General features: G+C 34.9%; 3 protein-coding genes across 7 annotated transcripts in view; 1 reads left to right on the top strand and 2 right to left on the bottom strand.

The window, feature by feature from the left end:
* Positions 1–3,847: 3,847 nt before the first annotated feature.
* On the bottom strand, positions 3,848–13,732 carry LOC117108951 (TGF-beta-activated kinase 1 and MAP3K7-binding protein 2-like). Of its 3 annotated transcripts, none has more exons than XM_033251143.1 (7): positions 13,472–13,732; positions 11,381–11,562; positions 9,582–10,413; positions 8,782–8,933; positions 8,182–8,275; positions 7,355–7,459; positions 3,848–6,911 (listed from the first exon to the last, which is right to left on the bottom strand). In XM_033251143.1, exons 2-7 carry the CDS (start codon positions 11,477–11,479, stop codon positions 6,763–6,765), a joined length of 1,431 nt encoding a protein of 476 aa, XP_033107034.1. In that variant the 5' UTR covers positions 11,480–11,562; positions 13,472–13,732; the 3' UTR covers positions 3,848–6,762. The 3 variants fall into 3 exon arrangements, with proteins under 3 accessions (XP_033107034.1, XP_033107035.1, XP_033107036.1); XM_033251144.1 differs by having other exon boundaries at positions 13,541–13,732; XM_033251145.1 differs by lacking the exon at positions 13,472–13,732 and adding an exon at positions 12,026–12,234.
* A 234-nt stretch (positions 13,733–13,966) lies between these two features.
* On the top strand, positions 13,967–19,591 carry LOC117108967 (charged multivesicular body protein 1b-like). 2 transcript variants are annotated; one of them, XM_033251169.1, is made up of 5 exons: positions 13,967–14,130; positions 15,508–15,605; positions 16,533–16,748; positions 17,440–17,591; positions 18,073–19,591. In XM_033251169.1, exons 1-5 carry the CDS (start codon positions 14,112–14,114, stop codon positions 18,185–18,187), a joined length of 600 nt encoding a protein of 199 aa, XP_033107060.1. In that variant the 5' UTR covers positions 13,967–14,111; the 3' UTR covers positions 18,188–19,591. The 2 variants fall into 2 exon arrangements, with proteins under 2 accessions (XP_033107060.1, XP_033107061.1); XM_033251170.1 differs by lacking the exon at positions 13,967–14,130 and having other exon boundaries at positions 15,488–15,605.
* The window catches only part of LOC117108964 (E3 ubiquitin-protein ligase SHPRH-like), a 36,274-nt gene continuing 28,360 nt past the window's right edge, over positions 19,587–27,500 (bottom strand). For both annotated transcript variants that reach the window (XM_033251156.1, XM_033251157.1), the window contains exons 18-26: positions 27,273–27,341; positions 26,397–26,592; positions 25,264–25,407; positions 24,931–25,104; positions 24,134–24,328; positions 23,037–23,129; positions 22,657–22,928; positions 22,436–22,516; positions 19,587–21,689 (exon numbers count right to left, since the gene is read on the bottom strand). In XM_033251156.1, the coding sequence (XP_033107047.1) occupies positions 21,434–21,689; positions 22,436–22,516; positions 22,657–22,928; positions 23,037–23,129; positions 24,134–24,328; positions 24,931–25,104; positions 25,264–25,407; positions 26,397–26,592; positions 27,273–27,341 (1,480 nt within the window). In that variant the 3' untranslated portion in view covers positions 19,587–21,433. The remainder of the gene's footprint in view (positions 21,690–22,435; positions 22,517–22,656; positions 22,929–23,036; positions 23,130–24,133; positions 24,329–24,930; positions 25,105–25,263; positions 25,408–26,396; positions 26,593–27,272; positions 27,342–27,500) is intronic.

Below are 27,500 nucleotides of genomic sequence, written 5' to 3'. Positions count from 1 at the left end.
TATTCTTCCCATGTAGCTAAATATGTAATGACTGTAATTTATTATATATTTATTATTTATACAAAATTGTATTCATTAATTCATTCTTTATTCGTTCGTTCATTCATTCATTCATTCATTTATTCATGTATTTATTCATTAATTCATATAGGGCATATTTATTCATTTATTGGTATAAATAATCCTTACATTCTGAAGCTGCAACCAAAGACCAATGAATTGTTCGTATATACAATCTAACAGGCTGATAAGACATAGACACCATTAAAAATGCCAAATGTCGTATAGAACATTACAATTTAAGTTATAGTTTTCCTTTTTATTATGAACGTATTGACATGAGGAGGTGTGGTGGGGGCTGGGGGGTATTAGCTGACGAGCACAACGTTTGTCAGACGGGCGTACGTTAATCCCCATAAATACGCTACCGTATTGTACTATGATTGAAAGATACAGTAGACCAATCCGCACCTGCGTAGGACGCACATAAACTTCTTTGATTCGAGTGCTTTATATTAATACAGTCATAGTACAGTATAGCCTACATAAGTATGTAAGATGTAAAAAAAAATAATGAGAGGAATTACTGAGATGCAGAGTATGACTATGTGTAGGCTTACAGTGCACGTGTATAGAACAAGGTGTGTCATTGGTTAAGAACAATTCTCGCGTACCACAATATGAGTAACCATGGATTATTATATGCGGGCAAATTCAGGCGCGGATCCAGAGTTTGCTCTGACCATCGCACAGATGGGGTCCCATGGTGGGCGAGGTCGTGGGAAGAGAGCGTAATTTGTTGATGTTCTGTCATTAGAAGACAATTTTTAGACGGGGATGGTGGTGGGGGAATGAATAAACTCCAAAATTCATTGGTTTTCCCTACTTTAATAGAAGTTTAATAACGATTATGAGGACGAAATTTGTAGAGACGGGCAGCCGTACGGTCTTATTGTGGAAATAACGGGAGCAAATTGAGCTCATAGCTGGAGCCACCAAAGGCCTCTTGGAGTGTAGGGGCGAAGGGCCTCAGTCTAGTGGTTCCAAGAACGCATCTGTTTAGGTGGGGACAGTTGTAAGTGAACACCTACCTCTGCCCCACCATGGTTGGGGCTAAGAAGTTACCTCAACAAATTTAAACACTTGTTTCATGACGTTAACATAATACTTACAAACTTGGAGTTGTAAATTAATGATTTTAATTTTACTGAACTACTGCAGAACGCTCTTTCCGTAAAATCTGGGTCATGTATACAGTATATTTAAAGTTTTAAGGCATTTTCTTGACTTACAAAATTACATTGCGGTCAAAACGTGGGGATACCAAACCCTTTAAAGTATGTGTGAGGGTACATGTCCCACCCCACCCCCAAAATGATTGCGCCCATGAGTAATTCTTATGTACAAGAAGATTTAAATACCTCCGATTAAAAGACTAATATACGGACACGGAACACAAGGACTTCCTGTCCCAGACGAAAGCAAAAAGAACACTTCGTATTCAGTGCCTGTTGGATCGCAGTTTGAGTATTCCAGGGGTTCTGAGGACCTCAAAGTATAACCAATCCCCAATATTACTGGCCTAACAATTACTGGTTAAATTATAAACATCTTAGATTTTTTAATCACAGAAAATCACAAATGTTATATTCAGTACTTTCTAGCCTGCCATGAAAATGTGGACCTTTTCAATTTGCTGTAATGCGTACGAACTTATATCATCGCATGTCACCCACTGGATATACACGGGCCCAGAAAACTACAGTTTACTTGTCAATTAAAACAGTATTATATGCTTATTAATTAGATATCTTCTTAATTTTCCAGTATTGTTTTTTATGTTTTCCCACTTTTACGAGGTTAATTTGAAATTAACATACCACACCTGCCGTTGCCTTTTCTTTCGATGCCGTAGGTCTATTAATTTGCAGTGGTCATTTTGGACTTTAGATGTATGAAATTCCAGCTTTTGAGTGTGTTTGTAAGTGTTTAGTCCACTTTAGGCTACCCACTCCAATTAAAGACCTGCTTTTTCCATAGCATTGGTTAAAATAATAATTAAAAAGTAACAGATAGTTAAAATAATAGTTTAATAGTGATTTTGAAATTACATATAAATTAGAAGTGCCGAAGAATGAATGCACGCATTACTGGTATCGGCCTATATCCATCTCTATGATTCTTTCTTGATTGCCACATCAATCAAAATACACAACACAACAGTGCACGTCAACACAGTAAATGGCGCCAGCGATTTAATTACAGTCCTTTCTTAATTAATATTTAGACAAAGCAAAAATGCATTTTTTTATATTTTTGTACTTGATTGAGGCAGATGGTATTTCTGCAAGGGGAGAGTTGAAATTCGCCAGACCACCAGGCGCACTTTATATTTAAACAGAATTATCTCTCATCCTGACCTTCGCCATCGCGAACAGTGCGAAGGTCTGGACCCGCACCTGCAATTTGTTATAAAAACCTCAATTTATTTTATTTATTTTTATTTATTTATTTATTTTTTTCAATTTTTATTTATTTATATTTATTTATTTTAGTACCTGTTATGTTAAATGGTGTCCCTCAAAATACGATGGTAATCTATGTACTAACTGTATGTATATTTTAATGTTTTATAAGAAATACTGTATAGGTAATTTTCATATACAGTAGGCCTATAAAATGGCACGCCCAATAAAAATATTTGCTGATTTAAGATTCAAGATAATTTTATTGTCTGAAAAAAAAAACACCAGAAATTACGCCTTTATATGAACGCACCCCTGTTGCCAATAGTAACTAAGTAGAAAGTAGTGCCCAACGTCCGAAAGAACTGTCGGCATAGGCCTACATTATTATCAGGGAGGTGTTATGATATTATAATCCGCCCGATCAGCTGCTAGCCAAGTTGTAGGAAGTACAGATCATCTTTCTCTATCTCGATTCCTTCATATTATTACAGCCATGATCATTATAGCTATGTCGTATGTAAAAAAAAAATAATAATTAGTAGGAAAAGTACTAAGGCGCAAGTACGGTATGCGAGTAAAACAATGCGAGGTGTGTCATAAGGCGTGGGTTAACTTCATTTACCAATCATATCATGAATATTCATGATCCAAGCATTAACTAAAACTTTAATGGTAATCCATTAATATATATCGTAATCTTACCATTGATCACCAGGATGCGGTGTATCTGACAATACTTTTTTTAACTGCTGGTCAAAATGTAAACAGAGACAGGAAGTTCGACTTAGCCTAGAACACTAAGCCAAAAACAAATCTTGTCCTACTTTTTTAAGCGGATGAGGCAGGGCCGGGCCTTTGAAAACGTTCACACAGATAGTCATTGCTTAGGAGTATCATACTGGAGTTTGTGAGTTTCTTCAAGGCGAACCAAGACGACAAAACGAGCAACATTTAAAAAAATCGAGTATAACTTTGATTTGAAGTGACATATTCACGGCTTCCTGGGCGGATTCAGAGATGTCCGAAGGGGGGCGTGGGTCGGTCGAGAGACAACACTACCCAAGGGGTCCAGAAATGGTTGTCTTCTAGACGCCCGGAAATAGCATCCGAGGCGTTTTGGGCGATCATTAATTTCTTTTTCCTTCTTTCTTTCCCTCCCCTTCTTTTTAAATTTCTTTAAAAAGGCGAGGTGTGTCTTTCCTATTAAATCCACCCTCAACTTATTGTAAAACGGAAAGCGACTGGATGTTTATAATGATGAATGCTCTAGGACACGAGTCGATTTAAACAATTCAACAACAAATTATTCAATGTCAATAATAATATAATTTTAATTGGCACTTTTATAAATAACATTTGCAAAGCAATAAAATGTTGTGTATTTCTAAAAAAAAAAAGAGTTAAATCTATACATTTTACATTTGAATAGATTAATATTAATAACGTGAAAATAATCGATCTACAAATCTAATAACTACGAAAATTGACTAAAATCGAAACCGACCAATTTTCTAAAATTGAAATACATCTATGTTCCAACCATGGCTACAGCAGATTATTACTGCCCCACTGAGATTCTGGGCGATAGCAAATACCCATCTGATGCCCACAGTTTGACCATAGACTGGCACGGATCCATTAGGGGCCCCATTTTAACACTAAATTTTAACATTTCAATGTTATGTATTGAAATTAGTGCTACACATTTATCTATTCTAAAAATGTTGTGTGCCTTTCCCCCTCCCCCGTTTGAAAAACTCTGGATCCACCCCTGATAGAGATGATTTGATGTATTGTCTGCATGTCCAGCTCCAATGGGTTGGAACTAAGGAATGTGCAACACCCTTGCACACCTTCTTGGAAGATCATTCCGTGAACATTGGTTGCATGGTAGCTCTGCACAATATGCCTTAGGCTAGTGGAGTTATCTGCATTTATGATCCTCTCTTATTAATTAGTCAAACAAATTATGTACCTATGGTGCATTTATAAATCACTTGGTGACAAATCAAAAAAAATACATAGCACCTTATCATACATTTAGAATGATATGATATTGTTTATATAAAAGAAAATATAATATGATAAACATTATTTAACAGTCATTTCAAAATATTTGATACTCTAAAATACTTGCTCTATACAATTAAAGAAAAATATGGTTTAAAATGAAAGCATTTATTCAATTCTAATATCTATTCAAAATATTCCTAATATTTGTTGATTATTTATACTAAGGCTATCAAGTTATGAATTACAATACTAATGTACATAATAACACACAACCCCACAAATACACACACACACACCCTCACCTACACAACTGTCTGTGCAGCTGACAATTCAAATTTCCTTTTGAATTGCACTAGATCATCTAATCCATTGCTGTTCCTTTTAAAAATAAAATAATGAAACATTTTGTTATCTAAGTCTTTAAAAAATGAATAGAAAAAATAGCATTATTGCTACAAGTCCAGAGCAATAAAAAATAATGACGACATATATTGGGCTATTTAACTCCAAACCAGCCTCCCCCCACCCACCCCCAGACAATACAGGAGAAGCCTTATTGCAGATTTGACACCAACATATATCAAATTCTCTAACACATTCTCTATAATATTATTTAACATAATTATCATTAAGTTTAGTATTACCATCATCATAATTACTAATACTGTACTAACATTATCATCAATATTAATAAAACAAAAATAAAAACTTAACAAAAAATCATCAAAACTATTTCAGAACAATCATCCTTCTATGCCTGCTGAAATGAAACATCCTGAATTTTGTATCCTGTTATTGGTTGTGTAACTGCACCTAACTCTATTTAGATATGTACAGTACTACTTTACATGTGTCTAACACAGCATTTCGCAACCTATAATATGGGTTGCGTCCCAATGTTTGGATCACGGACACTATCGCTTCAGATTTATCAGAAGACTTATTTAAAAAAATTAACAAAATTCTAAATAATTGACCTGGTTTCCATATAGAAATTTTTCGAAGTAAGCCAAAATTCACTGTTATTTTGTAGATGACAGCTCTGCCCAGCTGTCAGTCAGGCTTGGTTAGATAGATGTGGTCTGCTTATTGTTGCTCCGGTCGTTGGTGGAACTTATGTAAGGATACACTTCAGTTGTTTTCAGAATCGAGACCAATGCTCACACCAATTATCACACATTTACGACAAATTTCTGAAAACAACTGAAGTGTATCAATACATAAGACCCAGCAACGTCTGGAGCAACAATAAACAAACCACATCTATCTGACAAAGCATAACTGTGAGTTGGGCAAAACTTTCATCTATAAAATAACAGTGAGTATTTGGTTTACTTAAAGAAATTTCTATATGGAACTTATATATATTGGAAATTCATCTACTTTCTCATTTTCATGTGGCAAATAAGGCCTCTAAAAACAATTTTTTTTTCTGCAAAAGGTATTCATTATAATATTTAACCTTCAATATTTTCTGATAACCACAATTTCTAAGACTGATCTCCCTGATTAATCATATTTTTAATCTGTATTTCATTTTGGCAATTTTACTTGATTTGCCAAAAGCATGGGATTCAATCGATAAATCTACCTTTTAAAAATTATTTACATACTGTTGCAAATATTAAACTGCACTGTACAACCATTGTGTAAAGTGATACAATTGGATAGATCATTATTGTTAGCTATTACTAAATTAAAAGTTTGAACACTAAATAATAAAATGGAACATTTAATTGGCGTATGAATTCATAATTACGATTAAATTATATACACACTGTATGCTTTTATATATATTAATTGTACGTTAACAGCGAAAACTATTATCGGCCTTAACCAAGACTGAAAATTATAACACTTTATACTACCAAGCAAACCACAGAGTCAAATACAATTTATTTTATTTTAGTTTAGATTATATTTCATTTGCTGCCATTTTGAATTGGCATGGTATAAATCTCTTATTAAATAATAATAATAATAATAACAAGCACCTCACTTAACCATCAATCTGTCCCCAATTTAACATTCATGCCACCCACCAGCCCCTTCCCCCCATGTCAATACTCCAAGATGCCACTGCTGGAGAATACCATGCTATAACCAGAATGATCGGTGCTTGGCACTGAATGTTACCACTGGCTACACACTTACACTTCTGGGTGAAGATAGTCCATGTGAATAAATTAAACCTTATTCCAATTATAGCAGCCAACTTACTATGTGGGGGGGGGGGCACTGTATCATTGCTTGCCAAAAAAAATATACAAAAACAATTCACTTATGGACCACGTGGCGAGTCGCATGTTTCACATTTGTGGAGGGCGGGATGATTAAGAAAAGTGCAAGCGTTACAGCTCCATTGTTGATCATCGTTCTGTTCCACTAACAACCAATCACTGCCTCCCTCATCTTCACGCACCCTTGGTACTAGAAGAAACAGAATAATTTAAATTACAGTATCTTATCAAAAAATATACTATATGTTACAAAATGTGAAAAGTCCACAAATTAAAAACAGAATAATTGAATAGCTAATTTAAAAAGATTAAAGCTATAAAAAGATTAAAGCTATAAAAAACAAAACATAAATTCTAAATGAAAATAAAAAAAATACTTATTATGCTTTTCGCTACAAAAACACCCAATTTGAGGACTGTACATACAAAAAAATATAGGAAAGATATTATTAATGTGCACTTATTAATGGGCAAGATAATTGTTAATTTTTAAATTCTTATTTTCAAGTAAAAGCCAATAACCATATTTCGATATGCAAATATTGATTTTTTCTCCACAATTGTTAACTTAACACATGAATATAATGATGCAATGAACGTTATAGACGAATTTTATGAAAAAAAATGATTTACCTTGAAAATTTGGAAGAATTGCACGGGGGTCTGGTTGTCCGGGTTGGACTGGTCCTGGTGCACCGGTATAACCAATGTTTTGATAAAACCCATCGCTGTATTTACCTGTAAAAAAACAAAATCACTTATTATAATTTTTAATCAAATTACATTAATTTCATGTTCATAAAATATTATCCTCTAGAGGGTGCAACTCTAATGAAAGAAAAAGGCAAGCAATGAATGAGTGTAATCTTAAAAACAAATGAAACCATTCTCCAGAGGGCAGAATTTAACTATATGTACATGTGTGAAAGGCTATGGAATAAAATTTTCTTGAGTGAGCAATTATAATCTTCTAGAGGGCGCAATTCTATGAAATATGGATTTCTAAAGCTTTGTCCACAGTGTCAAATTTTATGTGACAAATTTGTGTGATGTGTCCTTATATGGGCATGATGAAGCCATATCACACTAAAATATCAGTTATTTGTCGCATAAAATTTGATAGTGTAGACCAGGGGTGGCGCCAGGAAATCCCTAACAAAGGGTCCAAGCTCCCCGGCATGGGGCTTCATACCCCCCATTGGGGAAGCCTATCCTCCCTTCCCACAGCTGGGGAAAAATGAAATTTCAGGAAAAAGCTGGCACCACCACTGCAAACAATGTGATCGTAATAGTATACAACACCTCGCACATATGGTTGCACTGCTCACACTAAACAGTCCCACATCATGACCATATATAGGCACATCATGACTATATATGGGCATACAACAGTTTTTTTGTCACAGAAAATGTGATAGTGTGAACTGACATTAGGAATACAATACAAATGAAGCAATCACCTTGATTCTTGTGTAGCTCAATTTCGCGTGTCATGCATTTTATGTCGATTTCAAGTTGCCTGTTCTGCTCAGAAAGTTTTGTTACTGTTTTTGCCTTGAAAGAAAAAAAAGAACCAATTATAGTTAAAGTACTGCAACCAGAATTTTCCCAAACAGATGTACCCTTTCCTACTATTTAAAGTTGAGACTTAAACTTTCACATTTTATTAAGAAATCAGCTGCAACATCGGGCAAAATTCAGAATAGGGTGTTGAGAAATGAGTGTGTATACAGTACATCAAACCAAACAAAACCACTTGGTGCAACATTAATACCACATAACTTTTACCGATCGAGACAGTACGACAACAACATCAAAACGATTCAAACACCAAACAAAAAAACAAAAAAAACAAAAGAAAAGAAGAGGTCTTTGTTTATTTGTTTGGTTGATGTGTGCTGTGTTTCCTTTAGCTTTTCTCATGTGCTCTTTTAAAGCTATCTTTACCGGTGTACATTCTGGTAGTGGTAGCATGTGTCCAAGCAAGTTTAAATGATACTGTATATAATAAGTTAAACTGAGTAGGCACTCACAGCGATAGAGGGTGCTTTTTAACTTACCGAAGTAGAAACTGCTGATTTGTTTGCTCGTTTTTCTCCCAGTTGTTTTTCCATCGATTCAACTTCTTGCTTTAACATTTCAAGGTTTTCTTTCTCTTCCTTATAGTCTTTACTTAATCTGTCATACCTCATCCTCTGATGAAGAAGCAAGGCTTTAAAAAGAAAAACAAATAAAGCATTTAAATTATAATATTCTCTAACTATTAATTAATAAATACTATAAACATAACAATTCTTAAACAAACTGCCAAGAATAATGATTTTCCTCTCCACATTTACTGTTTTTCCAGAAAAGCATAGGAAATTCTACTTTTTAAAATGTTAACACAATTTTTAATATTCTCCATTAATAATTATAATAAATACTAAACAAAGGCTGATTCACAAGTTTACAGACTGGCTAAGAATAATGATTTTCCTCTCTAAATTTTTGCATTTTTTTGTTTGTTTTCAGAAAAGCATAGAAAATGTTAACTTTTTAAAATATTAACACAATTTTGAATGACAAAGCAAATTTAAAACAACCTCATCCCTCTTAGCCTTGAAGACATCTCTCTAATTAATGCATACCATAATTAAAAAATACTTTAAAGTAATTAACCGTACTAAATTATTTACTAATCATGGAAAGTTTTTATTTCTGCTGGCTGATTCAGAGGGAAACGTTCTATAAAATGTTTCCATGATCCTAATGCGCTATACATCTCGTAGTTATGTGGGTAAAGCCCACAACTGAAATATAAAATTGGGTGAATTTGTTATTTTTACCTTTTAAGGGCAAAACAAATAACATACTGTACCTTGTGTGTATGCAAAGTCCTCCTGTTCTTTGGTGAGTGGCAATGGTGGCTGTTTTAAATCTGGTTTCACTTCAGGACTGTCTGTAAGGGAGCTGAGACTAGATGCTGGTGACATCATAGGTTTAATGGGTGGAGGTGTTCCAGGACCATGATCATTAGGAGTCGCCATTAAATTTAACTGTCTTGGATACATCTGCCTCCTCCCAAGCTCCGGGCTTGTAAGCGCATGATGAAGCAATGCATTAGATCTACTGGAAGCTGGAGTTGATGGTAGATTATTCGATGTAACATAATGAATAGAAGACACCATGTTATTTACTTGAGACGGTGAAGTGGAACTGATATTATACTGATGGTTGTTATTGCTAGTTGTAGCGTACCGCTGTTGCGGATCTGTCCAGTGTTGAGTGGGATGATGATCTGGCTGGTTCATCATTAGACTTGCGGAAGTTGAGTATGAACGTGCTGGAGGTGTGATCCTTGTATTGTATGGTGTAGAATAATGTACAGGAGTTGGATTGGGTGTTTGGTTGATGTATTGCTGTAATGGATACTGTAGGATGAAACTAGATCTGTCAGGCGGTGCAGAGACTGGTCGTTGCTGCTGTTCTAGATGTATAGTGGCCTCCGAGATGTTCCTCTGATATTGCACATTTGGTTCGCTGTAACGATGTTTTGGATGCTGCGTTGTGCTTTGGATGCCATTATCATTTTGTCTTTCTCGAAGATCCACAGCAGAGGTCGTCATAGTCCTTTGGCCCGAACCATAATAGTGCCGATTTTCTCGTTCTTTTTGCAAAGTGTTGTAGCAAGCATTAAAATCATTTTGATTCTGCCAAAGTTAAAAAAGCATTGTATATATATATTTTTGTAATGAAAGCATATATATTATTATTATCATTATTGCAAAAGAGAAAGAGAGATGGCTACACACTATTAAAACATGCATAAACATATGGAACTCTTACAACCCATTGGCGGATCTGAGGGGGAGGGGATTCCGGGGGTCTTGTTAATGTACGTATAGCCTTATGTAGCTTGTCATCGTAAAGCAATATCACTTGGCCTCAATAAATAGTGTTTTGGAAATTAATTTATCTACACAAACAAGACTTTATATATTTATGTATGAGACCCGAACCAATTATATATTTTTTTGTAGCATATCTCAGGTATCAGTGGCGGATCCAGGGGTTCAGTGTGTTTGGACGAACATCCCCCCACCCCCAGTGAAGAAATGTAATATAAAAAATACTAATGGGTCCTGACCTACAAAAGGCATGCTAACTTACCTAGGCATAGGTTGGCAGATCGGACAAGCAAGGCTTAGCCTAACTAGCCTTCAATTAAATAAAATTAAGAACACTACTTTCGGTTCAAAGTTGTAAACATAATTTTTGTATAAAAGTGAGTTCTTCATGCCTATCGGTTCATCGATTCATGGAAAGAAAATTATGATGAAACTAATTAATTTTTTTTTCTGTATGTATACACACATAATAGGCCTATTTACTGTAATAAGAAAATTTACCTGACCGTATTCAAGAGGGGGAAAACCTTGAATTTTAAATAACTTATAAGTCAACTCAGAGGTCTGGAAAGATCATTTCCGCTATCTAGGAATAAAAAATTTCTTTTGGGGGTTTTTTTCAAATCCTGAATCCATCGATTGACATCTTCTATATCTAGTACATATTTAGTGAGTTGACCATGGTAAGTTGGGCACTCATAAATCTGACCCCCACCCCTACATTTGAACCCAGATCCACCAATGCAACCTGCTGTAGTTTTCTACTTACCTGTGTCATGACCCTCCAGATGTCGTCATCCGATACCTCTGGGAACCTGGCCCTCAAGCTTTGCAGGATATTATATATATGATCACCACTGGCTGCCATCTTATAATAGACTGTACATGCTTTTATACAAACTACAGATGTCAAAAGGAGTATCTGATCTTGGGCAGATGTTGCCAAGAGATCTGGTAATATAAAAACAAAAATATTATGAGAGGAATCAGTCTTTACCATGTTGACTTATTATGGATACACCCTCAATCATCATAAAGTATGGAAAAACCTCTAATTTACTAAAACCTAATTTAATTATCAAATTTATTTACTTCCAATAATACACAACACAAAAAAAGTTTTCAAGGATTTACAGACCTTCTACTACAAATTATTAATTAATTTGTTTACCAGTTAATTTATGTGTCTCAGCAAAAAAGTACACGAAAAGTATTAATGTGTATGTTGGCAAGGACAATTTCTTTCATTATACATTTTATTTTAAAGCTTCAACTTCTCAGTATCTGTGCTCTTAATTTTCTATTACACTTTGTACTTTCGTTACTTGTCACCATTGCGGTTTTGCGGTTCTGATTACTGCCAAATTTTTAAAAATCTATTTTGAATGGAACGTAAAGATATTGTTTTATTTACTTATTGCATTCAACAGTGTAAAAGGGAACCAGTCAATCTGAGCGGATGCCACTTCGAGTGAATGCCAGTTCGAGTGGATTCGAGCGGATGCTAGTTCGAGCGGACTTTACCTTCGCGCCCCCATCAGCACCCACATTTCAAGACTTCTAGATACGCCACTGGAGGCCAGGGGGAAAAGCCCCGGTGGGTTCCGAGGAAGAAGCCTATAGACTTATGTATAAAAAAAAGTCATAATTAATTGATTTATAAGGTTAACAATTTACAATTAAACATACCTACGTTCATAAAAAAATGTTTAGTCATTGTTATTCTTTCCACATGCTAAGTTTAAAAAAAAAGTGGGTTTTGAATTATAGACGAATGGTGAATAGTGGAGAAAATTGGTATGATGTCTATTACTGTGCTGTTGATAAGCTTGTCACATGGGCTGGAGGATCCAGAATTTTTCAAATGGCGGGGTGGGGCACAACAGTTTCAGAATAGATAAGTGTATAGCACATAACATTTAAATTTAGTGGCAAGACGAGGGGGCACATGCCTCCCAGTTCCCCCTACATTGGATCCGCCCCTGTGTCACATTACTACACCAATGATTTGTGCACCTTCTGATACCATATACGTAAAAATAATTAAAATTTCTATGGTGAATAACAATTACAATTACAGTTACTCCCATTTACAAATATAGGCCTAAATCGTAAATCTACAAATACTGTTACAACACTATATAATTCAACTAACTGGAGACAAAAACCATGAATTCTACGTGCGAAATTCTATAGTTTCAAAATATAAGTGCTTGCTAGTGGCCATCTTTTAGTCGGATTAGCCAAGACTGTAATTCAAGCATGAAATAATTATCAAAAGGTACCAGAAACATTTCAGAACTTTAGTGCACAGAGCATTTTTTGCATTTAAAACAAACAAATACAAAAATAGGGCTACTATAAATTTGCCCTTGTTATAGTTCGCACTAAATGCATCCGCTCGAACTGGCATCTGCTCGAACTGACATCTGCTCGAATTGACTGGCATCCGTGTAAAATACCAATAACAGGATGGAGGTAAAATTTAATCAAATTTGTTATGTAAAATGATTATATATTTAGGAAAACAACAATTGTAAGATACAGAAAGACGACAAAAAAAAAATTGTGAAGCATGATTTTTTATTGTTAAAACACAGGCTAGCTAGGTAGAAAGAATAGACCTAGGCCTCCAACGGGAATCCCCTCCAACAGCTAACTAAGGCCCTAGAACAAATAAAACTAGGCCTAACTGCTAGGCCTTGGTAGACTAACTAGGCCCCTAGGCTAGGACGGTCTATTCTAGGCCTAGAGGAGGCTACTACTACTAATACTCTAGGCCTAGAGGCTACTCTAGGCCTGAGTATAGTAAAAACTAGCCTACAGGCCTATTTATTTTACTGAAGATAACATTACATACCGTACGTCAAGTTTTATTACAAAGCGCGGATCAGCTCGATTTAAACTACAGAGGATAATGTCTGATTACTCAGTTCCGAATTTGCTCTTGTAAGTTTGTTTGTTCACATAGGGCTAGAGGCTTCCCTCTCACGTTCCTCCACTCGCTGCTCCGCTGTGTCAGTCACCTGAGCTGCAAGCCATCGGATCAATCGGATGGTGGGGAGGAGGGATCATCAGGAAAAAGCATCCAGACCTAGAGAGAGAGAGTAGTGCAGACGGAAAGAAATCATACAAACAATTACTTATAAAAACAATGCAAATAGTTACTTTACGAAGAAAAAACAAATTTTAAAAATTTAAAAAAAAAAAATTAAATAACTATTTATATAATTTTACTAAATAATACTAAGTATAACAGAATTCAATACATTTTTATAAATTAAAAATTTATAATTATTGAATGAGCCTAGCTAGAGCCATAACGTGACGTCATGTCCAAATACGGAAGGATCAATCATAATAAACATACATTCATTGTCATCTGATTGTGCTGCCCTGACTTTATTTTTATATAAGTGGAGTCATTTCTGCTTCTATTTTATACTCAACACTTAGACGTCGTGTTACAATAAGAAGTAGTCAGACATACAGATTTAAAAATGTCTTCACAAATGGAAAGTATCCTTATTTAGATGTGTTTTTAAAACAGGGGCTAGGCCTAGGCGGCCTAGCCTAGGCCCTACCAAAGACAAACAAGGCCTTCTGCAGCTGTCGTGTATGTATAATAAGTAGGAGTAAGTAGTACTTTACAGTATGTACTAGGCCTAGTGTAGTAGTAGGTTAGGACAGTCAGTGTTTTGTGGATTTCAAAGACCAGACTATCATTGCAGTGTAAGCCTTAGCAAACTTCTTGTTGCTTTGATGTGTTTTTTTAAATGTTATTTTGATGTTGTTCTCTTGAAGTTTAAGGTTTAATTATTTTGTGAAGTCTATTTTTGATATTGTTTGTAAATCTCCTCATAATTCAATTTAGTTTGCAATGAGTTTGATAATAAAACCAGGAATGAGAAAGCAGTATAGTAAGACTAGAGTAGTATTGAGTGTCTAGTAATAATAATAATAATAATAATAATAATAATAATAATAATAATAATAATAATGAAAACTTTTAAAATGCCAGTATCCGTTTAAAGAAAACGCTCATGTAGTACCTACACTCTCTAACTTTTAACTGAGGCTGATACTTGTAACTGGTATTTGATACTTGAAAACATGTTAAGATAAATAATGACATCAATGATGTAGCATTTTAGTAAGGTACCCTGTACTGTAATAATTGATATAATTATCATAATAATTGAATAAATTAAAAAACATAAGTCTACTTGGTTACAGCAACTATTAGTACTAGTGTAGACTCAACCTTACCTATGGCCAAGGCTAAGCAAAACCACACAGTAATATATTTGCATGAGAATACTATAAATACTACTATACTAAACTTAAACTGCATTTGTTTCTTTAATTGAATTGAAAATACCACCATGTAATTATTGCACATATTTTCATAGTACAATTACGTTGTTGTGGTATTTTGAGATACACCTAGTTCTAATTTTCTGTTCAGAAGTTGGCCCTTCAAAATCCAAATCTATGAACAAGTCTAATTATCTTACAACACAGTGTCATCAGCAATAAAATTAGAAACGGAAACTGAAATAATATACCAAATTATTGGCAAAAGAGGTAGAAATGTATAGTGTCTAATGCTGTACATGTGTAAATTGTTAATGGTAGCTTAGCAACAGGCTAGTTTCAACTTACCTGCAAAACCACCATGCCAACCCGTCATTGTAATACAATATCTCTACCTGCACATAAATGAAGAAGATCCTAACAATAACATTAGTTTCAATCTCAGTTCAACGATAGTGTTTATTAGTGAAGCAAAGTAACGGAGGCCTTTCATGTTTTGTAATTTATTTTAAATAATTTTTATGTAAAATATATTAAATATGCCTCGACATCGTGTTAGTAACCTTAACCAGATGGAAGAACACCTTTTTAATCTGAAATTTGCTGCTAAATCTCTTCAAAGAGAGTCTAAGAAATGTGAGAAACTTGAGAAAGAAGAGAAGAATAAATTAAAAAAGGTATGTACCTAGAATTTGATCTTTCTGAAAAAAAAAAAACAATTTCCACTGCTAATGATATGGATTACAGTCTACATGCAACATGGTTGATGTAAGACAAATATAAGCACCCAAATTAACCACATTATAAGCTCAATCATTATAATATAAAGTAGCAAGATTACCATAAATTTGTGATTGCTGGTAAATTATTATAATGTTTTGTCACAAAATATTAACATAGTATATGGTATGTGTGGCTATTGATAAAATTAATACAAAACATATGAAAAGAAACCATTTAAAAAACATGAATTTTAACATTTTTTTATATGAATCTCAGAATATAAAGTTTTATGTGACAAATCTGTATGATTTGACAACATGCCCATAAATGGATGTGATATGTGGAAAGAGAAGTTTGGGAAGAGTTCATGAGTACTGAAAGTTTCCTGCAGAAAAAGGACGAGAATTATTAAACAAAGAATGTAGAAATGACATTACTTATTCAGCCTTTGATAGGCAGGGAAAATGTTGTTGAATGCAAATAATGATAGTGTTTGCTGTGTAAATATTTACCAAATGCAGTTAATATTGTATGTGGAGTCATTGATAACACTAGAAAACATGAAAAAATACTTTTTAACAATAAGAAAAAAAGTAACTGAATTCCTTAACTCTTGAAACAGATAAGGCAAAAAATGGTTTTGCCAAAGCACAGTGAGTGAAATGGGTTAATAAGATTTTTTTGAAAATATATAGGTCTAAGGCCTAACCCTAAGGCTCATAGTCTTGGTACTTGGTAAAGTATCTGAACATGGTAACCAATGATTAAACATTGATGACTTGTGGAGAAAGCTTATTTAATGTTGAGAATTAACTTAACATATTTTAGTTCCGGTACTTAACATTGGCAAATTTGAACTTTTTTCCCCTACTATACAACAGGCTATCCAGAAAGGTAACATGGAGGGCGCTAAAATACATGCTGAAAATTCAATACGAAACAAAAGCCAAGCTCTCAATATGTTACGGATGAGCGCACGGGTGGATGCTGTGGCTAGCCGTGTCCAATCAGCTGTGGCCATGAAGAAAGTGACATCATCAATGGCTGGGGTCGTCAAATCAATGGACAGTGCAATGAGGTCAATGAACTTAGAAAAGGTAACCAAATTTATCCCAAGAATTATTGGCTTGTTGAAATATAGGGAGTTTTCAATTACACAATGTTGGTAAGATCTAGGACGTAATGAATATTCATAGCCATCTGCTTGTGCATGTAAAGAATTTTGAATTGTTGTGCTCTGAATTACAGAATATGTTTTGTGATAAATCTGCATTCTACGAAAGAAGAACATTCACTGATAGTGAACTTGTTCTAAGGTTTCATAATCATGATTGAATCGCCCTACTATTTTTAGAATGTATACTGTCATATATAGAAATAGATATAGATATAGATATAGATAGAAATACATCCAAAATCTTTTCCGAATCATAATGCAATGACAGTGAGTTCATGTGTTAAGGTTCTTTAAAAAAACACCTTTATCAATCTAGGCCTGTTTAAAATATCATGTGGTCTCTATTCTACTTTACAGAACTTATATAGCGCTATTTCATGAAGATCCGAGCGTTGGAAGTGTGCACTATCTCATAAAGTAGCTTTCTTCTGCCCCAAAGGGTCTCCTACAGTCTTTTAACTGAAATTGTTACACTGAGTGGCTGTCCCTGACGCAGTAGGGAAGGTCTTTCCAATTTGACCGACCAATCAGCGTTTTATAAACCTGTTGGTGATAGAGTATAGTGATTTTATAGAAACAAGGCTTTAATGAAGATATTCTGATCATTTCAGGTTTCAGGTTTGATGGAGAAGTTTGAGAAGCAATTTGAAGACTTGGACGTGCAATCAGCCAGCATGGAAGACACAATGAGCTCGTCAACAACGATGAGTACACCACAAACAGATGTTGATAACTTAATGCAACAGGTTGCAGATGAAGCAGGGTAAGTAGGCCTAGTACATTATAACCCTCTCTCTGCGTCTAAAAAATCGGTAGCCTTGATTGATGAATAACCAACATTATGTTTAATAGTTTACTGGAATATAATAATGTCAAGTAATTTCTAAAAATTTGTGATTAGCATCATGCTCCAGCTCACGACCTTTATAAAAGATTAAATTCATATTAATGCACCAATTATTTGAAATTAATAAAAACATAGGAAGAGGGTTTTGGTGTGACAATTTCCATTCAAGTTCTTGAACTCTCAGTTAGGAGTTGAAACCATGAAATAACCATTCTTGCCCACCATACTTAAGTGTGCCGGTTTGCGCTGTTGATGGGCTGTGAAGTAGTTAATTCTTTTACAGCCCTAGGTGTAACATGTATACACTGATGCTGCTTTAAATTAACTAAATATACAAAAATAACGATCGCCAGTAACAACACGTACAGTAATATGAAATGTCCTTGCATTTCTACAGGTTGGAACTAAATATGGAATTGCCAACAGAGCAGAAATCAACTTTAAGTATGGGAGCCTCAACAGCTGAGCAGGATGAGCTAACACAAAGGCTAGCAAAACTCAGGAATACATAGAGGGCAGCAAACTCAAAAACACATTTTCATTGGTCATTGCCTGTAGAATCCACGGAATATAATCTACCTATGTATTGATGCTTGAGGCTTATATTCTTTAAAGCAGAGGGTTCTTAAATGATCTTGTTTCAAAAAGTTTTGCATCAATAAAGGGATGTACTGTAGTCATGTTGTACTCCCAGTGAAGACTTCATTTGGTATTAATTTTTGTATTTATCAGAGTATGAGAGTAAGAAAAAAATCACCACAAAAGTAGAGTATTTTAAAGTTTTGGTATTTAAATGAAGGCTGTAATAGTTTATATAGGTAGATATTTCATAGTATTTGATTTCAGTTCGCATGTTTTATGTACATATTTGAAAGGTTTATTCTGGTAAGATACCTTTACATATTTTTGGGAACAAAATGTTGTCTTTATTACTATGATCATCCATCCATTCTTTTTTCTACCACTAGATTGTCTCCTGATATAATGTTTAATTACCCATCAGGAGTCGTGCCACATTTTGGGTGGGCTGTTTTAATTTAACCATTTCTGCTCTATCAAATGGCCCCATAGCTTAAAGTTGGTACACAACTTTATCAACCGGTACTATATATTGCTACAATTAAGTCAATTCAATCAGAAACATATTTCTTTTGATGGTACACCCATTTGAAACCATTTGTGCAAGCACATAGCTTTTTGTGTAGAAAAAAAGCCATGCAAAACCAAAAGAAAGAATAATTTCTGATATAACCAACTTATATTTTGAGAGTGTCATTACTTCATATATTCTTAAGGTCAGCTGTACCATTAGAACTCGGCTTATTTATGAGATTTTGTGTCATGATTATGATAAAACAGAATAACATTTGCATATTGCTGCCATAAATGTGCACAGTTAGTACATTTACAATAGCTAACGTTGCCAGTGTTAAACCGATATATGCCAGTTTCCTTATAGGAACTTACCTAAAAAATAATGGGACTTAGGTGTATATAATGCAATGTCGTCCATGTAACAGGCCTAAATTTTCTATGAATTATGTTAGAATGTATATAGTATGTTATCATTCTTATATCCCATTCAGACTAGCATCGCATTGTAATCGGTTGTAGCAATTGCGACATCCATTTGCAAAGTAAAATCTTTTTACTACTCCCGATTACCACAGAATCAGATCGCAATGAATTCCACAGGCACTGTCTGGCTGAGGTCAGTCAACATAGGCCTAGTCCCTAGAATGTAAAGTTTTTTTGCGTTGGTTTGCCTGCGTTTGTTGATTGCAATCCGAGTTAATCAGTTTTGGATTACCACCGATTGCATCGAAACAGAGTGTAGTCTGTGTAGGGTATTAGTTCTACCATCATCCCATGGTGGTCTGTGTGCTCAATAAAGGAACACTGTAGAAGTAATAGTATTTTTAAGTTCATTTATTTCTTCATATTGACAATTTGTAGTGTTTGAAAACACTACAAAATAATAATTTACCCAATGATAAGAATCTGTAAAAATCATTTTAATATCCCTTTCTGAATTATCAATATCTTGATAATTGAGGTACTGTACTTAGTATATATGCATGTATTGCGATTAACCTTTCACCGTCTAATGGCAATTAGAGAGTGAGGAACTTTAGGCCATTGCTGTATGGATGGTTCTAGTATTACTTTCGAGGCAAGATCTGATTGGAGGAATACGGGCAGTTTTCAGTTTAGCCTGGTCAACTACTAACAAAATAGAGTAAAAGATTTACCCATCTACAATTGGTCAACAATTGTCTCTTGTTACTATTCAGTAAAAAACCTAACACTAAAATATATTGAAGTTTCCATGTTCTTGAATGTGGGAATGTCTTTATGATTGTTCTAAATTTTCACTAATAAACTATAACAAAACAGTACAACTATTAAACTCAAAATAAACTATATAACTAACTTCAACTAGAATACAGTGCCGTATCTAGGGTTTGTGTGTACACGTCCCTCCCCCCCCCCTTCCTGAAAATAGCTCTTCCCCCAGACCCCCACTGAAAGTTTTAAAGCAAAAAAATCCTCATATAACCAAATTTTGCAACTTAACATCCCTTCAGTTATTAAGATTATTATGATCAAATCATCGAGCCCCACTCCACTCCCAATCAACTCCTCCATTTCAAGCAAGAGTCCTAGATACAACACTGCTAGAAAATTAAAGTAAAAAGAGGTACAGGCAAAGTTTTGAAAATTTTTATCAAATATGCAAATACTGTATGTAAATAAATGCAAACTATATTTATCAACATGCGATAAATAACATGAAAAGTTGCAAAATGCTTCTCTAATTTGTCTTGTTACTGGTCATTCCTAACATGGCTATTTATATCATCATAAGTAAAATCATTAAAAATCATCTTTCCTAATTTATTTCTCAATATTAGAAATTGAGGTTGAGATTAATGTTTTCTTATCCTTTGATGTGGGATTTTCTTTATTTTTTTTCTAATAACTGTATAATAAGTCAAACTAAAGCAATAAAACTTAGGAAATAGATTACTTATGCAGGGCACTCACTGCGATGTACGACGACCCAACTCCGCTATTTGAGCGCTAGGCAACACAACACCGCCTGCCGACTGTCAGCAGTCTGAATGGATCGTCATTAAAAACGATCCGCTGCGCATGCGTTGTCGCGTTGCGTTCTACATAGAATTGCGTCAGCCGATGACCGTCACAGGGAGTGCCCAGCTTACCAAATCCCTCAAAAACCTGCACTAATATTTAAAAAAAAGAGCCTAACTTGATATGTAATACACTGGAATATGCAAATTATTATTATTATATTACAATCATTAAAAATCATCCTTTCTTATATCTTTCCTCACTTTCAATAAATAGATTTAACATAATTATATTAATATCAACATTTACTTTCAGATTGCAATCCCCATGTTTTCCTGCCATTGTCTGGCTTCTAACTTAGCTACTTTCATCACTATCATATTCAAATGCTTTAAAACTATCTTCTCGCATGCATTTCCTTAGTTTATTACATTTTATAATTTTATAAAATTGTTTTAAAAAGGACGAAAAAATGTTTATGTGTCCATACACATAAACTGTATACTTATGTATAAAATAAATAAATACAAATTGCTGATTAAGGTGGCATTTCAACCTTTCCTCACTTTTATGAGTTAGTAAACAAAATATCAAAAATATCGGTTGGAAAGGAAAGTAACAGAAAGTGTTCAAGAAGAGCCAGGTACACCGGATAGGCCGGATTAGGGGTCTGTTGATGTTGATGGGACATCATCTAATTTAACAACAGATGAGGAGCCAACTTCGTCTGGTCTACCGAAAGATGATCCAACTTTATCCGGTCCACCAAATGAGGAGCTAGCGTCGTCTGGTCTACCGAGTGATGCTGTTGATTTGTGGTAATTTGACTGCTGATCAATGTGTATCTCAGAAAAAATGTCTTCCAAATCATGCAGACTTAAGCCTCCTAGTTCCAATTCAGTTGAATCCACAGATGTGCTACAAAAAAATTCAATACGGTGATAAGTGAGACTAAATATAAACATCCAATGAAATGTAGAAGCATGTGGCGCAGTGTGTAAGGTGTTCGACTTTCAATCGGAAGATCAGGGGTTCGAGACCAATGCTCGTCACACTGCTTGTGTCCTTGGGCAAGACACTTATCTGCATTTGCTTCTCTTCACCCAGGAGTATAAATGGGTACCTGGTAGGCATAATCAGGAATAATCCCCAGAAAGCAGAGAAGGTTGCACGTTGTGTATGATGAGGGGTGGATTTTGGGGGGGGGGCCCCGGCCTAGAACACAAAAATTTCACAGGGAATGCCCCCGGACCCCCTAGGGTATTATTATCTCGATCGGCCCCACTTTCGGCCCCCCCCCCTTTTGGACATCTCTGCATCTGCCCCGATGACTGATTCTGTATCTAATGACTAGGGAAAAAGTCACCTTGAGCAGTTTTCTGGATATGCATGCTATATAAATCTTATAAATTTATTTATTTATGAAATGAGATCTACAGTAGCTATTATACTAAAATTTTAGACCTGACCATTCATCAAAATTAACAATCATATATTTTGTTAAAAAATTCGCAGTAACATACAAGAGCAAGCTGATGGTGATAATGGCATTTGTAATGGGAAGACTTCCCTTTGTTGTGTGCTATCTATTCATTGAGAAACAAAAATTATGAACTATTAACTAATTCAGACAATAGATATATTGCATATTGAAGCACACTTACCTGTTATATGTTGTTTGCAACATCGCTTGTATACGCTCTTCTATCGTATTCTGTATCAAGAAACGATGCACAACGGTTGGCCTTAAAATAGAAAATATAAGTTAAAATATATCATAAATAATATCTGTATACAGGTTAAAATTAAATTACTTCCTTTAATTCTGTAATGCTTTAATCTTAAAATTCCAAGACAAATGTCTTTATTAAGTTGAAAATCTTACTTAGTTTGTCCAATACGATGAACTCTTCCAATAGCTTGAAGCTCATTAGCTACATTTAAAATTGGTTCAACCAACAAGACGTGAGTTGCTTCAATTATATTTAGTCCTTTGGCTCCTGATTGGACGGGAAGAAGTAGAGTTGTTACTTTCTCATCGTGTTTGAAATCCATAAGTTTTGCCTGGAATCGTGGATGTCCACCATATTGGATTGAGCGATATTCAATGTTGTTGTCACGGAGACCACGGGCTATTACTTCTAACACATCTGTCCACTGAATGGAAAAAAAAATAAACATCACAATATATTGCAGTTAAAATCATTACCATTTATATCGTTTATCTATTATACCTACTAGTATGTTTATTGATGTCATTTTTACCGTAGAGAATACAATAGACTTGACCCCAGGTTCCTTCATCTGAATATTCAGTAATGTTCTTATAACTGCTTCCACTTTGGTTGAATGTCCACCCTAAAAAATACATGAAAAAGAAACAGCAATGTCAAAACTGGTGGTGAATACTCTGTGTACCAAACTATGGAAAAGTTTGTTGTATATAATTCTATTCCATCAAGCAGTCTCACCGTGAAATCTGGTTTATCATTTGGAAAACATTAATGGACTACAGCAAGGCAATTCATCAACAGGACCCACATCACGCTTGACTGTGTTTACTGTACCCTGATCGTCACAAAAACCATAGCAACCAAACCATAAATAACCATCAGCGTGTGATGAATTACCCATGCATGTGTTAGTTGCCATGATAATCATGCGTGGTGTGGTGATTACAATGGCCTAATTATATTTTGCACTAACATTAAAGTGAAATTATATTCATCATTTCATATTAATTTTACTGATGTTGTGGTGTAGTGTGGTTCATGAGACTCACTTCGCAGAAAAAATAAATAAATTTTCTGTGTCTACTCAATTTGTTTTGTGCACCTTAATCTTACATTGTCAAAATGAATGTTTAATGTTATATAACAACATGAATTTTTATAAAAATCGTAAATTTTCAATTGCTGTAACTTTTCATTTTGCTGGTCAATTTTCACGAATTAAATTGCAGTTTATAGAAGCACTTAACATGCTCGTGGTCAAAAGAAATCAGATGTAACAGACATCATGAAGTACCCAAAGTTAATAAAATAGTAACGAACACCATAAAACGTATGGCACACAGACTAATAATTGACGGCTGTACTCGCAACTAGTATCGAAGCCACGAAAGATCAAAGGACTGTACATGAGCGGAAATGTGCGTCCTGTTGTTGAATTGCCTTGATAGCAGCAACATAAACCATGGGCTAACTATTTTCATGTTGCCTCAAATTGTACGATTCACTGCGGCCAAAGGTCAGTTTAATTGCGATGCAAGGGTGACATACTGTCAGCTTAGCTTTAGATTCAATATCTTTTTCCAAATTTGTAAAGAAAATTTAATTATTTAGCTATTTTGCTAATCTTACCCTAACTCTCACACCATTTTCTTCAAGATCTTGCGCACTCAACTGCGTGCTGACATATGATATGTCTTCCACGTAAGTAGATGTTCTGCATGTAGGGCACCTGAGGGACTTGCGTCGACCGACAGACGAGTAGCCTTTGATAAGAACAGCCATACATTCATGGCAGAAGCAATGGCCACATTGTAACACAGTCCACTAAAAAGAAAATAAAAACATTAGAAGGTCTCAAATAATATTACAATTTTAATAATAAAATTCTAAACAATTATTGCAAATAATCTTGCAGATTCCATATCTAAAAGCTTGGTTTCCACACAATCGCTACACGCCATCGCCAACAGCTTTCAGTGATGCTGATTGGTCGGTCAAATCAGGAAGCCTTCATGATTGCATCGGGGACTGCTAAGCAATACAACGATTGCGCTGAAAACACTGTAGCGACAGTGTAGCGATTGTATGGAAACCAAGTTTAAGGAAAATATTCTACTAAATATACTCCCATTATTAAGAGCATGACACCATGATAATGAAAATGATGATGAAGATGATAAAGATATAACACCTTTGATCAAAGGACAAGCTTAAACATAAGCCTAACTGATAAGGCCTACCTCATAATGTCTCTATATCTTAATTAAATTAGAAGTTAGGTAAATTAATAGTAGAAGTAACAATTTATTTTGATTAAAATGGAAAATTCAATAATTATAATAATTACAATTCTTACAAAAGAATGATGATAATCTCAAACACAAGTTTTTAAAAAAATAATTCTTTGAAATAAAAAATTAGATTACCTGGCAACCCAGAGAATTAACACATACAGGACATGGTTCTGGGTTTTCCCCTCCTTGTTTACTGTAGTCTGATGTTGCTAAGTTACTGAGGTACAGCTGCTGGCTTAGTTTTCTACGTAACTCATTGTTGGCAAGAGCGTAATCATTCAGCAGTTTGAAGCGCTGTTGTTCGACCTGAAACAAAATGAACATTATAATTATTAGTAAGATGAGATAAATAAACTTTAAACAAATATTATAATGTGAATCTTAAAAAAAACAAGTAAACCAGTCTAGAATTACTTCAATAAGACTATCATAATTAGTGTTTCATAACAATTAGAGGAAGCTTACCTGCCCTGGTTCAATTACATAATTCTCTGTCGATGGGTCAACTGGTTCCCATGGTAACCGTATCCGGAGGCGCATTGTGGCCATCTCTAACTCATCCATGGCAGCAACACGTTCACGAAGTGTCATCCATACAACACGCACCAACTAACAGAGAAGAAAAAAATGAATTGAATCATTCACTTATTCAATTCAATTCATCAATTTTAAGAGTCACCTGATGAACAAAGTTATTGGAGGCTTTTAACAGCAGCAATTGGTACTTTGCACCATCAGGAAGGCTCCTTGATTTGTCTGCGATGAATCAGAGTAGAAACTTTCCCAACTTGTCTGCAATGAACCATAATCAATGACAAATCATCTGTCGAATTCACTAAACGTCATCAACTTCGCCTTGAATATCATTTTTGATTTTGTTGACAGTTGATGTCAAATTTTCCCTTGTTTGTATTTCAAGAGTATACAGAAATTTAAAGATGTTTAAAGAGAAAACTAGTGCATCGGGCCTAGTTGTTCAAACGATAGATTGTTCAGTGAAAATATCGTAACAACTTCTATATAAAAAAAAACAAAAACAACCCTATCAACATAAGTCTAGGCTAGGACCTAGAAGAAGCAATGTTGGGCTATGACTTCTATATTTTCTAGTCCTATGCCAAGTAGTCAGCATGATCACTGAGTGTCAAGCTACAGACGGGGATAGGATGTAGCAATTTTATGGAAAATCAAGCTTAAAGTTCGGTATATTAAATACATATACTTTATTGATAAAACTGACTGATTGACTGAGGAGATTTAAAAGTTCACAAGGCTTCATTTGACATTTTTCCTAACTGCTCAACATTTTTCTTAAGAGCTGCAGTACCAGCAGGGGTGTTGGCAACCCAAGGGAGGAACCCTGGACTCCCCCTCAAGAATCAATTCACCTTGTTATGGAATACTTTTTCAAAGAAAGCTTTTTTCACAATATGAGACTGCCATTTGTAGGTATCTTGAGGTGCCTATTATTAAAATTTGCTCATCTCAGCCCCAAGCATGGTGGGATTGAGTTGGGTGTGGACCCCTTGCCGTAGACTTGAGACCCCTCGTCAAGGAATGTCTAGCATCACCAGTGTTGGGCATTCTACTATTTCTACCTTGAATTCTTTCCTGTATGTCTCCAGCATTTGAACATGAACAGTTCCACTTTCTACAAGTCCATCATCATCATCTAAATTAACATTCTTACAACATGAAAGCAAAGTACGAAGTATTCGCTCAATCTCACTCATGGCCCATGTACCCTGTGGTCTCTTTGGCCCAGTTGATGGCAGTATACTTAAGTCTTCAATACTGAAAAAAATCAAATAAAATGATACATATTCACACTGTACTTTTTGTTAGTTGGTAGAAATTATTTTATGAACCTGTCATGTTATGCATCAAGCACTGAAGCATAGTAGTAAAGTTTTGGGCATTCATTTGGGATGGTTGTGAGTTTGAAATATTGCTGGTGGTTAACAGGGCCTACAGAGGTCTAGGTGGTACTACACGCCCTGATGGGATCAAGAGTAAAGCTGTTGAGGGTGAGAGGGTACAGCCACCCACTCTGTATCAAAAATCATCAAAATGATGATGAAATTCATCAGTTACATGCTAGGATGCTTCAGCTCCAAAAGGGCTTCACCCCTGAACCCCATAAAAGCTCTCATCTGCTTCTTAGATTAGAATCTGGATATAATATATGTCTGGCCCTCATATGGAACTGGTTACAATCCTGAATATCCAGTAAAACCAGCCATAATATTGGCTTGTGTTGTTGTGAAACAAAAAACATTGCAAAGTACAGAACAAATTAAGTGGAGAGAATAACATGGTGTCCATGTTGGTTGAAAAGCTAAAAAATGCGCTGCTATATTTCATGTAGCACACTATGGAATTTCCACATATAGGCATTGTTCCAATGACTAGGGTAATAATGTGGAAAAGCGCTTAATTGTATTGAGCGCTATATAAAAACCTATAATACTTACGAAGAATTAAAGGCAAAGAGTTGGACTTCATATTCAGTGAACAGTTTATGTGCTTCACAAAAGGGGCAACTGAAATAAAAAAGAAAAAACATAATCATCATTATAAATTAACTCAAAATAAAAAATAGCCAGAATGCTCCTTAGAATGCCACTCTGTTGGGGATACTGAATACTTGAAATGGGGGTGCTGATGGTGGGGGGTTTGAGGCGCGAAGTTGAAGTGGGGGG

Source organism: Anneissia japonica, unplaced genomic scaffold (genome assembly GCF_011630105.1).
Source record: "Anneissia japonica isolate Jap-2015-1 unplaced genomic scaffold, ASM1163010v1 scaffold987_len1640505_cov201, whole genome shotgun sequence".
Taxonomy (NCBI): domain Eukaryota; kingdom Metazoa; phylum Echinodermata; class Crinoidea; order Comatulida; family Comatulidae; genus Anneissia; species Anneissia japonica.
This window is presented reverse-complemented; position numbering and strand designations above follow the sequence as displayed.

Coding starts and splice junctions, on each gene's coding strand:
- LOC117108967 (XM_033251169.1), top strand. Junction 16,749..17,439: donor GGTCAATGAACTTAGAAAAG/GTAACCAAATTT, acceptor TGATCATTTCAG/GTTTCAGGTTTGATGGAGAA. Junction 17,592..18,072: donor CAGGTTGCAGATGAAGCAGG/GTAAGTAGGCCT, acceptor GCATTTCTACAG/GTTGGAACTAAATATGGAAT.
- LOC117108951 (XM_033251143.1), bottom strand. CDS start 11,479: ATGGCAGCCAGTGGTGATCATATATATAATATCCTGCAAAGCTTGAGG. Junction 10,414..11,380: donor TCTGGAGGGTCATGACACAG/GTAAGTAGAAAA, acceptor TAACTTTGGCAG/AATCAAAATGATTTTAATGC. Junction 6,912..7,354: donor AATTCTTCCAAATTTTCAAG/GTAAATCATTTT, acceptor TGTTTCTTCTAG/TACCAAGGGTGCGTGAAGAT.